Source organism: Meriones unguiculatus, chromosome 7 (genome assembly GCF_030254825.1).
Source record: "Meriones unguiculatus strain TT.TT164.6M chromosome 7, Bangor_MerUng_6.1, whole genome shotgun sequence".
NCBI lineage: Eukaryota > Metazoa > Chordata > Mammalia > Rodentia > Muridae > Meriones > Meriones unguiculatus.
The window spans coordinates 113,226,052-113,241,911 of NC_083355.1; the positions used below are offsets into that span (position 1 = coordinate 113,226,052).

General features: G+C 50.2%; 1 protein-coding gene across 13 annotated transcripts in view; it reads left to right on the forward strand.

Moving 5' to 3' along the window:
• Positions 1-13,905, forward strand: part of Eml1 (EMAP like 1) — a 153,754-nt gene extending 139,849 nt beyond the window's left edge. For 11 of the 13 annotated variants that reach the window (XM_060388155.1, XM_060388153.1, XM_060388156.1 and 8 more), the window contains 8 exons: positions 93-224; positions 1,573-1,640; positions 4,100-4,188; positions 8,740-8,837; positions 8,950-9,037; positions 10,526-10,621; positions 11,647-11,777; positions 12,398-13,905. In XM_060388155.1, coding sequence (XP_060244138.1) covers positions 93-224; positions 1,573-1,640; positions 4,100-4,188; positions 8,740-8,837; positions 8,950-9,037; positions 10,526-10,621; positions 11,647-11,777; positions 12,398-12,523 — 828 coding nt within the window. In that variant the 3' untranslated portion in view covers positions 12,524-13,905. Of the gene's footprint in view, positions 1-92; positions 225-1,572; positions 1,641-4,099; positions 4,189-4,422; positions 4,841-8,739; positions 8,838-8,949; positions 9,038-10,525; positions 10,622-11,646; positions 11,778-12,397 lie in introns of those variants that run through there. The other 2 variants (XM_060388159.1, XM_060388160.1) reach the window with 2 other exon arrangements.
• The last annotated feature ends 1,955 nt before the right edge of the window (positions 13,906-15,860 follow it).

The following is a 15,860-nucleotide window of genomic DNA, read 5'->3' on the forward strand; positions in this document are numbered from 1 at the left end:
TTGGGAGAAAGAGCCAAGAGGAGACAGTTATTCAGGCATCTCGCGGGCTCCTCTGCAATCCATCTGAGTCCCTGTGTCTTGATTCTTTGTAGGGTCACACTGATGAGCTCTGGGGGCTGGCCATCCATGCCTCCAAACCTCAGTTCTTGACCTGTGGGCATGACAGGCATGCCACTCTCTGGGACGCTGTCAGTCACCGGCCAGTCTGGGACAAAATCATAGAGGTGAGAATGCTCGCTACATTTCTTGTTTTCTGGTAAAAACTCACCTGGGGTGGTTTTTTTTTTTTTTTTTTTTTTTTTTTGCATGAGATTAACAGTGATAAAAAGATGTCCAAAGGTGATCTTTTTCTCTTTTAAAAATTACATGGCTTTCAAGAATGCCTCAGGGGGTCTCAGCCTATCACTCTGAACAGCAGCGGCACCATTTGCTAGTTAGGGTTTCCAAATGGAGCGGTCAGTTCCTGACAGCAGAGTCGTAACTGGCCCAAGCACTGAGAAAGCTCTGTGAACAGCCTGTGTTCCAGGATGGCACGTCCTACCCAGAGGTACAAGCCACACTGAGAATGCGCAGTCCGGCTTATCCCTCTCTGGCGTGTGGCGGCAAAGACAAAGCATTTGTTTTGAACGTTACAGAGGAAACACGGCCGTCCCCTGTGTGGAAATCAGGCTTGCTTTCCTGAGCTGTTGGCACACCAGGCCAGTCCTCACAGCTGCCCCCACACACCCTGGGGTTGAGGAATGTTAGCTTTGCTCTGACTCTGTCAGTGATCAGGAAAACAGGGAATGGAAGGGCTGAGTTACTTGTAAAGGTCACTAAGGTAGTAATTGGGGGCTGGAGGGCTGCTCAGGGGCTGAGAAGCACTGAGGGCTCAAGCTCAGTTCCCAGCACCCACACAACAACCCACCATCTGTAATTCCAGTTCCACGCTATCTTTTTCCGGCCTCTGGGGGTATCGGGCATGCATACTTATACAGTTACATACCTGCAAACAAAACACTTATGTACATAAAAAAGTAAGTGGCCTGCCTGCCCGGCTCAGACTGACTCCTACACCCAGCCTGTGTGAACACACCCACACCCCAGCGGACCCCAGGCAGTCTTGGTTGGTTACTTGTGCCCTAACAACACACACCCTGGATAAGGAAACAGCACTTGTATAGTACCCTGGATAATCCCTTTATTCCCTGCAAAGCTGCCAGCCTTTCTGAGGGCCAGGGACCAGGACTGGTTCCCCTGTCTTCCACTTTCAGAGAAGGCCTGGCGGGGGGGGGGGGGGCATCAGCGAGAGGTCCGGATGTACAAACTATGGCCCAGAAGAAGGGCACTTACCTGTCTGCGTCTTGCCATTACTGAGGATAGGATAGACTCCAAGATCAGATAGAGAAATTGTGCAGGGACAGGTGTCTACTGTGATTGAAACGCGACATGGATCCGAGTGGGGCTGCATTGTCTTCTTGTGGGGAGAAAAGGGGCTCTTCAAGCACAGCCATGCGGCCTCAGAAGAGTGCTGCACGGGTGTGGTCCCGTTGTGTCTGGCCAGCTATTTACACTTCCTTTAAAATGTTTTAGGATCCAGCTCAGTCCTCCGGTTTTCATCCTTCAGGATCTGTGGTTGCCGTGGGGACACTGACTGGGAGGTAAGCCCCCCCCCAGCACAGCCTATGCTTTCCGAGCTGTGGAGAGTGCCTCCCCAGGGGCAGGGGCAGGGGCATGCCAGCTTTGGCTGCATCTTCTCAGCACCAGTCATTTACTGAGAGCTAAGTCCAAAACTCAAAAGCGAAACAGTCCTTCCCATTTGAAGCCTTGAGGAAAGCCGTGGATCTGTCAACATGGCTCCTCCCCAGTCTCATCCATCCTTAGTCACCCGGTCTGCCTGCAGCTCCAGAGGCTCTGGAGGGCACCCAGAAACCCACACTGGAGAAGTAGTTCTCAACCTGTGGGTCATGACCCCAAAATGGCCATCGGGAAAACACAGAGATTTATATCACGATTCATCATTTTGGTCACAGGACCAAAATTCCACAGCATGAGAAACTATATTGAAGGGTCACAGCATAAGGAAAGTTGGGGACCACTGCCTTAGATAGAGCCTGTGGCAGGAACCCCAATTTTCAGCGTGGGCAAGAAAGCATTCCAAAGCACGTGTAACAAGTGCCCAGATCCTGGGCCCCGTTGCAGACTGGACTCCCTGTTATCACTTCCTCAAACACACTGTGCCTGCTCCCGGCTTCTCCAGCAGTGCGTCTGTGTGCCAGTTATGGAGCACTCTGAGCTGTCTTTCTTGTCTGGGAGTTACGGTAGCACCACCAGCGACTGATGGCTGAAAAAGCCACGTACGTGGGGGCAGAGCTTGGCTGTGCTTCCGTGTTGTCTGACTCACTAGAGCAGCCCCCAGGGGATGTGGCCCAGGCCCCCTGCTGGATGTTTGGAACTGTGGTCATTGCGGAACTCCACACAACCCAGCTAGCTCTCTCTCCGCACGCATGCCTGTGACTTACCGGAGTAATTCCGGCTAGTGAGAGGTGAGCATCGGTGACTAAGAGTGAGACGGATCCGCTGTGACTGGAGGCATCTGTACAGATGGTTTTGTGTCGAAGCATCTGGTTGTGCTTGACTCCCCCCCACCACACACACACACCTAGATGAAGTGAGTTAATGGCAAAATGTAAAACTTATGAATCTTTTTTTTTTTCCTGGATTTTTCCATTCAGTATTTTCAGGCTTGAAGCTGGTGAAGGGCAAGTGAAAGCACAGAGAGCAAAAGCCTGGATGAGAAGGGGCGGAGTCTATCACAGCTCCAGGCATATGCTCCCTCTTTTTGTCCCTTCCCAAAAAGTGGACCATTCAGATTCTGCCTTTCTACCTGCGGGGTTTAGAGAGACAAGTGCTAATAAGCAATAGCAGCGGTGTCTTAACATTCCTTCTGCAAAACGCTTGCAGGGGAGGAGCCGAGAGGTGGCTCAGCGGTTAAGAACACATACTGCTCTTGCAGAGGACCCAGATTTGTCTCCCAAACCCCTATCTGGCAGCTCACAACCATGTGTAACTCCATCTCCAGGGAGATCTGGCACCCTCTGCTGGCTCCCTCTGGTACTGCACTCGTGTACAAAAACAACAACAACAAAAAAAAAACCCACACAGGCTCACACCTGTACACATGATTTTCTTTTTATTAAAAAAGAAAAGCTCTCAGTTACATACACAGGAACACAGGGACTCGCCCACACATATACACACCATCTTCTGTTTAACTCTCTGTGAGACACCAAAGCTTTAATTCAGTAGAGCGGGCCAGATAGGGTCCACCTTCCTGCTGACAAAGGACATGTGAAAGCATTCGAAGGCCATGTAACCTAGAATGAAATAAATGGCACGTGTGACCTAATCTCCTACCGTTCTGTCTACTCCTCCTCCATCTCTGGTCCCCGGACCAGATACAAGCTAACCCCAGACCATGTGGCATATGTGAGGTAAATGGTTGTCACAGATCCAAGAAATCCCAGCTGGAAGCAACATAAAAGTTCTATGAAGCTTCCCCCAGCCCCGGACATAAATGCAGTTATGTAGCTAGATCCCGAATGGTAGAGAGCACAGCAGTATCTCTGTATCTGTCGTCCAGGTCCGAGACCACAGCAGCCTGGAGTCACAGCTGTAGCAGGGGACCATCATCATTTGGATGCTTAACACCCTGTTTTTCTGCTCCCTGGCTAGTCCTGGGAGCCTCGATTAGTCCCAGTACAGTAGGGAGCCCCTTGCCTCTCCAAGCCATGCTCCGAGATCCTCCTCACCTGGGACCAGAGTCCTGGGACAGCCACCTCATGCCCACGCCTCTGCTGCACCTCTGACCACAGGCCCTGGGAGCCACCTTCCTGCTCAAGGCTCTCCTGCCTCCCACATGCAAACAAGCCTCTGAGAAAGCCGTCAGTGCTAAGTTCTGAAGAGCTTCGGGAGGCTGTCAGTGTGCTGTATCTTTCTGTAGGGAAAGCTGATATGGGGGGTTTATTGAATAAGAGCCCGTCGGGTCACAGGCTTCTGTTGCTGGAATAGCCTTGGCTTCACCAAACAGCTTACCATGCATTTCTCCTGTTGACGACAGGTGGTTTGTGTTTGACACGGAAACAAAGGACTTGGTCACCGTCCACACAGATGGAAATGAGCAGCTGTCAGTGATGCGTTATTCACCAGGTCAGACACAGCTTTCAGATTCTCACAAATAATGTGATTTTGTACAAGAGACAAGTTGACAGCCTTCTTCCAAAGGAAACTTAAGCATGCGGTTTGTAGGGTTCGCCTTCCTCCTTTGTGTCACTGTGCACCTATGTGTTTTAACTTTGTATTACAAGTCTCTCCCTTTCTCTCTCCCCCTCTCTCTCCCTTCCACCTTTTCTCTCTCTCTCCCCCCCCCTTTGCTTTTTGAAGGCAGGATTTCCCTGTGTAGCCCTCACTATGTAGACTCACAGAGATCCAGCTGCTGCTGCCTCCCGAGTACTAGGATTGAAGGCGTGCAGTGCCACACTCGGCTTGTCTTACAGAAAGCTCAACCACAGAATTAGACGGGGTGTCAGGCTCCCCCTCGTTACCAGGCTCAGAAGTAATCACTCTGGTGCCTTCATGCCCGTCTAAGACGCATGCCCACTACACACGTGTAGCTCAAAGGTTCATGGGGCTCAGGGGATGGCTCCAGCCACAGTGTGGGCCGTGCAAACACGAGTTCCAACAATCTATCTCGTTTTGATAAATTTATATTTATTCTTCTAGATTTATTCTTGTTAATTTTATGTTATTGCAAATGAAAATTTTCTGAATTTTATTTTCAGATGGTTGGTTATTAGTATATGGCAATAAAGTTGAATTTCACCTATGGCTCTTATATACTTTTTTTTGTTTTTGTTTTTTCGAGACAGGGTTTCTCTGTGTGTATCCTTGGCTGTCCTGGACTCACTTTGTAGACCAGGCTGGCCTTAAACTCACAGAGATCCGCCTGCCTCTGCCTCCCTGAGTGCTGGGATTAAAGGCATGTGCCACCATACACAGCTCTACACTCACCTTTCTAAACTCTAATGAGTTTTGAAGAGGTAGGGGGTGCCATGTACACATATGTATGTGTATGTATGTGTTGTTTGTATGTGTACATGTATGGTTTGTATGTGTTGATGTGTGTGGTTTTGTGTGCATATGGTTCGAGTATGTCTGTGGTGTGTACAGTTTGTGTGATGGATATATGTGGTGGTATGTGTGTATACGTTTGTGTGGTTTGTATATATGTTTATGTATGTGTGTGGTGTGTGTGTGTGTGTGTGTGTGTATGTATGGTTGCGTGGATGTATGTGGTGTTTGGGTGTGGAATGTGCATGTGTACTTGTGTGGTTTATGTATGTGCATGTAGTATGTGCATGATTTATGTATGTGCATGTGGTATGTATATTTGAGTGGGTATGTTTTTACATCCGTGTGTGTGTGTGTGTGTGTGTGATTTCTGTATGTGTGTACTGTGGTGTACATGTATGGCTTATGTGTATGTGTGTGTATAGCTCCTGGGATTTTCCTTATCCAATGTTAGGTCACCCGTAAATGAAAAGTTTGCTTTCCGTTCGGATCCGGGTGTCTTTACCTCTTTCACTGCACAGATGGCTCCTCCAGTAAAATGCTGGCAGGGCTGGCCAGGACGGCTCTCTCGTTTGGCTATCAGTATTTCATCATTAGGGACAGAGATGCCATTTATCATGAGGGCATTCCCTACTGCCCTGATTGTTCTCAGCAAAGTAAGTGTTGGGATTTGTGACACACTTTTCTACATCTGTTAAGATGAAGAATTTGGGGAAAAAATGAGCCTTGTGTGGTCATTTTTAAAGTCCATCACTTGGGAGGCAGAAGTAGGAGGATCTCTGTGAATTCAAGCCCAGCCAGGTCTACAGAGTGGGTTCCAGGACAGTCAGGGATAGGGAGACCCTATCTTAAAAAAAAAAAAAGTGAAGAATCTGGATTTGTTCTTTTTAAAATGTGACATATCAATTTTCCAACGTTCAGCCAACTTCACGTTTCTGTAACAAGTACTCTTTTGATTGCAGTGCTTCCCATCTTTTCTGTGTTGTGACTATCTTGTAGAGGGTTATGCTTTCAAGTTTGTGGGAAATGTTGGTCTGCAGTGTTACCGTGATGCCTCCACTAGGAAAGTGCTATTGGCCTCATAGAGAAGGGGGAGGCACATCATCCTGTTTTGTCATCATGGTAGGGAGCATGGCGGCAAGCAGGCAGGCACAGGGGCAGTAGCTGAGAGCTACATCCTCATCTGCAGGCAGAGAGGAGGGTGAGAGGGGATGAGAGTGAGAGGAGTAGTGGGAGAGAGAGACTGGTCTGGCATGGGTGGGCCTGGCATGAGCTTTTGAAACCCCAAAGCCCACCCCCAGTGACATACCTCCTCCAACAAGGCCACACCTCCTAATCCTAATGCTTTCAAACAGCGCTACCCCCTGATGACTACACATTCAAACCTAGGAGCTTATGGGGGCCATTTATTAAAACTACCGCAGTGACCACAGAGGGGTGGGCGGGTGGCTGTGGCTTCCGGCGTCAGCTCTGGAAGCCGGCGTGATCTCGGGCAAGTTGCTGTACCATCCAGCTTAGTTCGACTCCTAAAATGCGGGGCTGGAGACTTCTGCCTCAGAGTTGTCACAGGGTTGAGCGGGTTAGTGTGGAGAACGTTTCGACAGCCCTGGCCCCTAAGCTGACCCTGGGAAAGTGACAGTTACGAAGCAGCGGTTGTCAGTGCAGAGGGCTGTGGTCACGTGCAACTGTTTAAATTATCTACAATTTATACCAGTCAACACACAGGAGGTGTAAACTGAGGTGGAAAAAAAAAACTAACCTGCCAGCTCGGCGAGGTAGCTTTATTTTCTGAACTGTATATAAAATGTCAAAACATCTATTTACAAGCCCGATTCCACAACTAAGCTGCTAGCGCTTTAGAGAGCTTTCTATCTACCCTGTCGGTCCACCTTTCTCTTGAGCTCCTCCAAACCAAAGGGGGCTCCTTAGCTCTTTCCTTGAATTCTGCCTGTGTCCTACCAGCTGCTTCTGCCTTGTTCCCACAAGCCCAGAGACGGGGTCACTATCTCTTACCCGGAACTCCTCCAAAAAAGCTCTTCAAAACCAAGAGAGAGAGAGATCCATCAAAGGTCCAATTGCTTATAAAAGGACTCTCTAGCTCCTCCCCTACCCCCTTGCCAGGCTGAACCGTGTCACCGCCATGCTGGGGTGAGGGTTGGTGGGAGGGTTCCTAGCCACGTCAGCAGGGACCGAACCATGTCACCACCACAGTGAGGCCGTTCAAGGCCACCCAGCTGACTTTGCCTTGGGTCGTAGAGCAAAGACCACAAGACCTTTCCCAAGCAGCTTGCCCTAGGACAGGCAGGAACTTCCCATTCCTTAGCAGTCTTGCCTTTGGAGGCTTTTAGAGGCATACCCCAGCTGCAGCTCTCCCAGACTCACGTAACTGCACCTGACACACACAGTATCTTGGCTCTTGGGTTTTGTTAACAATTAGGTTTTCTACACACAATGATCAGATAAATATCCTGTAACAATCACGATCAGATGGAGTCAGTACAGGGACACTGGCTTTTCTGCAGTAGCAGAGCCAGCAGTGTGGACGGTCTGTCTGCCCAGCATCCCAGCTTTGTAGTATTCTTTATATTTCCCCTTCCTTCTCCAGCAAATATGCTTCCCCTTTCTCCCTTTGGGCACTCAAACTTCTTAGGCCGTTTCAACCTTGACTTCCTCCCCATTTTGCCAGGACATCCTAAAATACCAATTCCTGGCCCCAGGCCAGGCCACCCTATGCAGTCCTCCTAGGGGGAGAGAACTTGGTGAAGAGCTGGGGTGTGCCAGTGGCTACCAGCCACTTTCCAGAGGCTGTCTAGTGAGCCAGGCTAAGGGCTGTGACAGGTGGCTTGTGAGGGCTGCATGGACAGGGATGGATGGACAGCAAGAACAAGGGCTTGCCTGCAGCCAGTCCTTAACCATTGTGCCTCACTTCATTCTCAGCTCTTCTCCCAAAAACTTGAGGTCACCTCTCTGTTTCTTCCTATCTTTTGTCCTGGTCTTGCTCAGGAAACACTGGAATTTCTGGATTTATCTCCGGGCTTTGTTTCTTCTTGTTCTAGTTCTCCGCTATCAGCAGCTTCAGCTACTTCTGCTGGTCAGCTCTGGGAAGGGCTCTGCCACCCTTACCCAAAGCTCTTTGCTTGGCATCCCAGCACCAGCACTGAGTCCAGCAGCCTAGACTTCCCTGGCACAGGGTCTGGAGAGATAGTTTTGTGGTTAAGAGCCCTAGCTGCTCTAGCAAAGGATCTGGGTTCATTTCCAAGCACCCACATGACAGCTTATCAGCATCTGTAACTCCAGTTCCAAGGGTTCTGATGCCCCCTTCTGGCCTCCTCGGGCACTGCATGTACAGAGTGTGCACAAATACAAACTTACACGTGGACAAAATACATGCACAAAAATTAACTTTTAGAAATTATATCTTAAATATTTGAAAAGGAAAACTTTTACCAGTCTCCATAACCATGGTTTTATGAGTATTTTTCAAATGAGGGCACTGAAAGCAGTATAGGATGCATTGGGAACAGTTCATTAACCGTTCTACGTGGCCGGAATCTGTAGTGGCAAATAGCGTTTTCTCTAGTGATGGATCCACTGGTGACGTCACATTTGCAACCTGCCCTGTCTCTGCAGATGGGAACTTCCTAGCGATAGGCTCCCACGACAACAGCATCTACATATACGGAGTCGGTGACAACGGGAGGAAATACACTCGAGTTGGCAAGTGCTCCGTACGTTTTTCCGCTTCCTGGGGACGCTCCCGTGCTCATTTCATTAGTGTGGTGTGGTGTCTGCCGAGTTCAGAGAGGCAAGAGAGATTTACCCGGTGTTCTCCTCTCCCAGGGTCATTCCAGCTTCATCACCCACCTGGACTGGTCCATGAACTCACAATTCCTGGTGTCAAACTCCGGGGACTATGAGATCCTTTACTGTGAGTAAGAGGGCAGCACGACGCGGCTTGTCTGGGTTTGAGTTACACGCTGCGAGACTCCCATGGGCCTCCGTGGGATGAGGCCCTCTCCATCCCTCGTGTGTCCTCTGTGATTCGGGGGCGTTGGCCTCACAGCCCCTTGGAGCCTTCCTGTGCCCAAAGACCAGCTTTGAGCGACGTGGGGGAGGGCCTTGCTAAAGGGCAGAGGCCCGTCCTGGGGAAGAAGCCGATGAGCCCTGCGCAGAGGTCCTGGAGGGGGACAACCTCACAGTCACAGTAGGAGTGGCCCTGGTGAGGGTACCCCCCAAACAGGCAGGGACTACGGAGGCCCCCCCCCACTTGAGTGGACGGAAGCTCTCAGACCCTCTCCATCTTTCCTCAGCCTATCTCCGGCTCCTCTCTGTGCCTAAGCGGGACCTGGGAGGAGGCAGGACGCTAACAGCAGTGTCTGCTGAGTGCCTGCTGTGTGCTGCGCTCTGAGTGAAATGAAGTGGGGATCACAGGATGTGAGAGCATTCTGGTCTCCACCCATGGGGCTTTATTTAGGGTGCACAGTGCTCTTTGCCTTCCCTTTCTCACGATCCACAGTCTTTTCTGACACTTTCAGGCTCATCCCCTTTCATAAATAAAGAAATTTTGTGAATAAAGGTTCAGATGCCAGTGAAGGGCCAAAAGCCAGTGTGTAGAGAGGAAGTTACACTCCCCTGAGGCTGTTGCTCACTTGTTAAGGAGCCTGGGAAAGGCAGGGAAGAGAGGCAGCAAGTTCCAGGAGGAAGCTCCCTCCTTCTTGGGTCCTGCCTGACGCAGGCTCACAAGCAGGCTCATAAGCAGGCTCACAAGCAGGCCGACGCTGTGGGGATGGGCCCGTGTCTAGAACCCACCCAGATACAGGCCCCGGCACTGTATCTGTTAGTGAGATTTGCTTGGGGAACAGACACACCACCCTGGAGGCCTTGCAGAGACTGGCTTCCATGTACTTCCATTCCTGCCTCACAGCTGAAGAGGCTAAGGGATGTGCATGCATGCATCCGTTTGTCTATGTGTTTGTCTGCATGTCTATGTCTATGTGCCTGTATGTATGTCTTTCTCTGTGTGTGTGTCCGTGTATGTCTGTCTTTCTCTGAGTAGCTGTGTGTGTGTGTGTGTGTATGTGTGTGTGTCTGTCTGTCTGTCTGTCTGTCTGTCTGTCTGCTGGAAGGGGGTTAAACAGTGTAGAGGCAGGGCAGGGTTCAGGCCTATAATGAGAACACTGAGCAACGGGAGGCTAGGGACCAGAGACTGGTCACAGGTGGAGAAGGACACGAAGCACTGAAAGGCAGCCCCTCTTGAGATTCCCCCATTCCCTGACAAACTGACCACTGCGCGCACGGTTCCCATGGGTGGGAGGGTGGGTGGTCCTGATGGGGGCGTGGTTCTGAGGACCCTGCCTGGTCCCAGGGAGAGCTGGAGCCTCAGACGAGAAGTCACAAAGTTGTTTGCTTCTTCCAGGGGTTCCGTCCGCCTGTAAGCAGGTCGTGAGTGTGGAAACCACGAGGGACATCGAGTGGGCCACCTACACCTGCACCTTGGGGTTCCACGTCTTCGGTAGGGGTCCACATGTCACTGGCCTTGGACATGGAATGTGTTCTAATGTCTGAGATCACACCAGCTCATCTCTAAGGATTTATTCACTTTTAATTGTTTATTGGTGTGAGTGTTTTTCTGCATGCATGTCTGTGCACCGTGAGTGTGCAGTGCCTCGTGGAAACCAGAAGAGGGCATTGGATCCCTTTGGTACTAGAGTTACCCATAGTTGTTAGCTGTCATGTAGGTGCTGGGACTCGAACCCTGGCTCTTAACTGCTTAGCCATCGGTCCAGCCCCACCACCTTCAGTCCTGTCCATTTAGCTTTGTGCCTGCCTGGGACCGTGATACACACTCTCCTCAGCTCCTGCTCAGGCCAGGTGAGAGGGATGAGGAGGGATTAACCCTCCCCAAGGCACAGGACGGTCCTCCCTGCCCCTCCTCCTGGGCTTATGTGGGTGGTGGTGTATCCATGTGAACCATACGGCACTTGATTGGCTTTTTGCTCGTTGCAATTCTTCTGTTCTTCTATTCTTAGTCTAAAATGTTCACTTCCTTCAGAGTTCCTCTTAGGAATACATTCTCAGATAGCCTCAAACAAGCTGTTAAAATGAGCAGTTGGGAATCAGTAGGCTGATAGGAATTCCCAAGTTCCCCCTTGTGGCAGCTTTCTATTTTCCTGGCGTTGCGTGTCAGGCCCCCAAGGTTGACACCAGGGCTGCCCACTGAAGAGCTGGCACACACCCAGCCCTCTGATATGCGAAGTTCTCAACCCAGGACACAGTGCCCCTCCCTCCAGGTGCCCCTCCCTGCTTATGGGGCTGTGAGGTTTAGTGACGCAGGGCTTCTCAAGGCTGACCCTGCAGAGACCAGATAGAGCCAGACAGAGGCAGGAAATGAACATTCTCACGGGCCTTGTCTCTAAAGCCCAGACCCTGGGTGTTTGTTTGTTTGTTTGTTTGTTTGTTTGTTTTGGGGGGATCTTGGTGACCAGCTTCTGTGCGTTGTGTTCTGCGGTTTCCAGTACTATCTGTGCTCTGTTTCAGGAGTGTGGCCGGAGGGCTCGGATGGCACGGACATCAATGCCGTCTGCCGCGCCCACGAGAGAAAGCTCCTGTCCACGGGCGATGACTTTGGGAAGGTGCACCTCTTCGCGTACCCCTGCTCACAATTCAGGGTAAGGGCTCAGCGTCCGCCACTTTTCTTACGGGGCGTGGACTGGCGGTCTGACCTGTTCGAAAACCAGATGAAAACAGACTGTGGGTGAGGGCTGCCACCATACAACCCTGCCAACATGCTGCCTGAGCACCTCTCAGGGTCCCCACTACCCTCGGGGCGACCTCAGCCAGACCCGGCCTACAAACCTATTTTATGTGGTATGTCTACCTCTGCAGCTACATGGGCTTCACCCTCCCCGTCTCCCCGTCACTGCAGCCCTGCTGAGCTCACCAACCCCATGCCTACATTGCTTTCCTGGACCTCTGTGAATCTGAGCATCTTTCAGCCAGAAGCCCACGGTCCTTACCCCAACAGCTTCTTAATCCCACCCTAGGGTCTGCCCAGGGTGCGACCCTCTGACACTGCCAGTACTTGATGTTAGGTCTCTCAAGCGCTTGCTTCTGTCCCAGGGCCTTCTTTCCGCATGCCTCCCGAGTCTTGCGCCCAAAGAGGGTGCATGGACAAGAGCAGCATGCAAGGGGAGAGTGTAGCGGGGTTATGAGCCGATGGAGAATTCAAGCATCTCCTGGGGCCACCGTCAGCTCTGTGTAAGCGTTCCTCCCTGCCACACTTTTGCAGGCTCCAAGCCACATCTACAGCGGACACAGCAGCCACGTCACCAACGTCGACTTCCTCTGCGAAGACAGCCACCTCATCTCCACGGGTGGGAAAGACACGAGCATCATGCAGTGGCGGGTCATTTAGTGCCCACCGGATCCCTGGGAGCAGATCGTGCCCAAGGAGAAGACGGACTCGCGTTCCGCTTGGTCACTGTGATTTCTGTCTTGTCTACAAACTGTTAACAAACCTCAGGAAAACTGTCCCACTACCGGTTACCTTAGTTGGGGAGCCAGCGTGAGTCACACCAGAGAAGCAGTCTCATGTCCGCTTGTGTCATAGAGTGCAGGATAGAGTGCATGTTGGGTAAAGAAAATTCCCAAGGTTTACATGGCAGTGGCATCAACAGAAGGGACTGGTGTGTCCTTTGGTGTGTCCTTATAGTCACTTTTCTATGAACTCTTCAAAAAACGGTCACAGAATGCCTTTTAAAATATTGTATATAGTCTTCACTGTTTCACTTGCTGTCAGATATTTATGATCATGAAGTACGGAACTGGGGTCGTCGCTGACTAACTGGTCCTAAAAGGATGAGTCACAGAACTGATTTGCCCAGCTGAATCAGGAATGCAAATACCAGACTCCCCTTGGTCATGTAACTAGAGAGCTCATTAACTCCTCCCTTTGGGAGGCTGGTGGGAAAGGGGCTGTGTTCTCCCTGGATAGGCAGTTTTTACTACAGACCCCCTGGGCTTCGGTGGGGTGGACGGGTGCTTCCCCGCTCTGGTTAGACTGTCCTGCCTGGGGACGCAGCCAGCTTCTTTGGCACCTCCACAAATTGTACCCCAAGTCTCTGTTCGGGTGCCCTGATTAATGGCGAGACATATAGCCACCTCCCTCTGTGTGTTAATGGCATTGTTGTCCTCGTATAGAGTTTAGCAGCTTGTGATAAAAGGCCTGAGGCAGGACCTTGCTGCGTGTGCTCTGGACACTGGACATTTGTACCCGACAACCAAGTACATCAAGTCGGAGAGGGACCCTCTTCGGTATGGCTGCATCCTGTGGTGTACAGCATCTCTGAGGCTCTGGGTGCTAAGGCAGCTTCCTTTCCTGACTTGGTGCACGGAGAGCGCACAGCATATGGACTGAAACTCTGCTCCAATGACTAGAACGTAGGTGGTCTGAAAGTGTCAAGAAGGCCTTACCCATTGTGTGACAGATTGAATTGATTGTTTACATTGGGGACTGTATCTCGGATCTTTAACTAGAAGAATCACAAACAGACTGAAGGACAAATGATGGATTTTTTTTTAACTCATTTAAGCAAGTAAGTGAATTGAGTTATTTGAACTCTCTAGCACTGGTTGTTTAGAGTGGCTGATGAAGGACAACATGAAGACAGTGCCCTCGCCACCACTAGCCTGCTGTGAAAGGGCAGAGCACCAGAAAATAACATGACTCAAGATGAAGCTGTTTGTATGTATCCGTATCAAATATATTGTATAATGAAATAAAACCTGGAAAGTGGACTTCTTACTGACCTGTGTTTCTGAAAGCAAATAAGTTAAAATATTTACTGTTAGATGCTCACAGCACATCCTGACCCCACCAGAGGCGCCCTCTCCCTGGTCCCTTCTGTTTTGCGCACAGCACTGAAGCCTTCATCAGACAAAATGACCCTAAAGGATTTGGCCTAATGGTCTTGCCCCCTTGTCTGTTTCTTTGGCTGTGTAAATATTTGCAATAGCGACTTTTAAATGATAGTTGAAGGGATAATCAGATACCAAGGAAGGGAAAGAGATCCATGACAGCTTGCATAGTGGCTCCTTTGACATTACCATGACAAAATGCCTGACAGAAATCACCTCAGGGAGGGAGGATGTGGCTTAGGTTATGATGTCAGAGGCTTCGGGCCACTGTCACTTGGCCCCGGGCGTTTGGGGAGAATGTCATGGTGAAGGGAGGAGATGGAGAAGCATCTTCACTGTCTGGTAGTGAGGAAAGAGAGCAGGCAGGAAGAGGCCAGAGACCACAGACAGCCAAGGGCCCACCCTCAGTGACGGCTGCCTCTAGTGAGGCTGCACCTGCCAAAGTTCCCAGAAACCCCTACAATAGCCACAACAACTGGGACCAAGCACTCGAGGTCTACAGAAGGCATTTCACATACAAACCCAAGCAACTGATAAATCAAGAGGAGATACGTATGTGCGCATGCTCGTATTTAGGAAATGTACTTACATAATATTATTCTATATTTTATTAGCTATGAAGACAGTGATAATAGTATATTTTATTAAGCCAACCATTAATTACAACATTAAATATAATATAGTAATTGTTCATAAGAAGTTTTGAATAGCCAGGCAGTAGTGGCACATGCCTTTAATCCCAGCACTCAGGAGGCAAAGGTGGAGCTCTGTGAGTTCAAGGCTAGCCTGGTCTATAGAATGAGTTCCAAGGCAACCACAGCTTAAAAGAGAGAGAGAGAGAGAGAGAGAGAGAGAGAGAGAGAGAAACCCTGTCTCAAAAAACAAGTATTAAATAGCAATAGTGCTATTTAATACTTGGTAGCATATTTAAATGGTTCAGTGTTAGCCAGTATTTGCTCATTATTCATATAGTACACAATGATGGTTTACCACTGCTCACGCCATTCTGCAGCCAGGGAGCAAACTTGTCTCTGCTTGTATTCAGGAAGCTGGAGAGAAGGATGTAATTAAGAGTCTCTGCAACGCAGACGTAAGAACAAATTTGTTTTCTAGGCTTAAAAAACAAGTAGGTGTCTTAGCAGCCATGCGTTGCAAACTGTAGCGGTATTTAGCATCTCTTCAAACTTGGGTTAAACCTAGTTCTTCCCGCTTACCTGGACAGCTCCCACTGGCAAATGCATTCCGCCACCTAGTGGCAAGAAAGCAGAACACAGCTCCTCTTTTCCGCTTTCAGCACCTTGCGGAGAAGGAGAAAAGGTAATCTCTTACTCCTGCTGAATAGCCTCTGTGCTGCCTGGGGACACAACCTGGCCGCTCAGGGGAGCCTTCAACATTTCCTGGAAGACCCTCTGACATCTCTGTAGCCTTCGGAACTGGGAAAAGGCCTCATGTTTAAGGAGTGACTTCCTCCTTTGAGGGTCCCCCATCTGAGGCTGGGGTTTGGGTGCTGCTGGGCAGGAACTGAGGTAACACACTCTGACTCCCTTGCATGGAGGCTCACTTCTCTTCATGTTTGTGCCTTACTCCTGATGCCAGCTTTTTCTGGCCACCTGACTGAGGTGGCCTACCCTCTTTTGCCTTTGGAAATTTCAGCCAGGGGCCGCAGATCCAGGGAGCACAGGTGAGGGCTCTCGGTGTGGCTTGGGATGAGTCAGAAATGATCCACTCTCCGCTCTTCCCTTCTGGAGGGAACATGGTGTGACCGGCAGATCAAGTCCCCCGCCCCCAAGAAGTCTTCCCTCCCAGCGTCTTTTAAAATGTTTTTTAAATTGTTA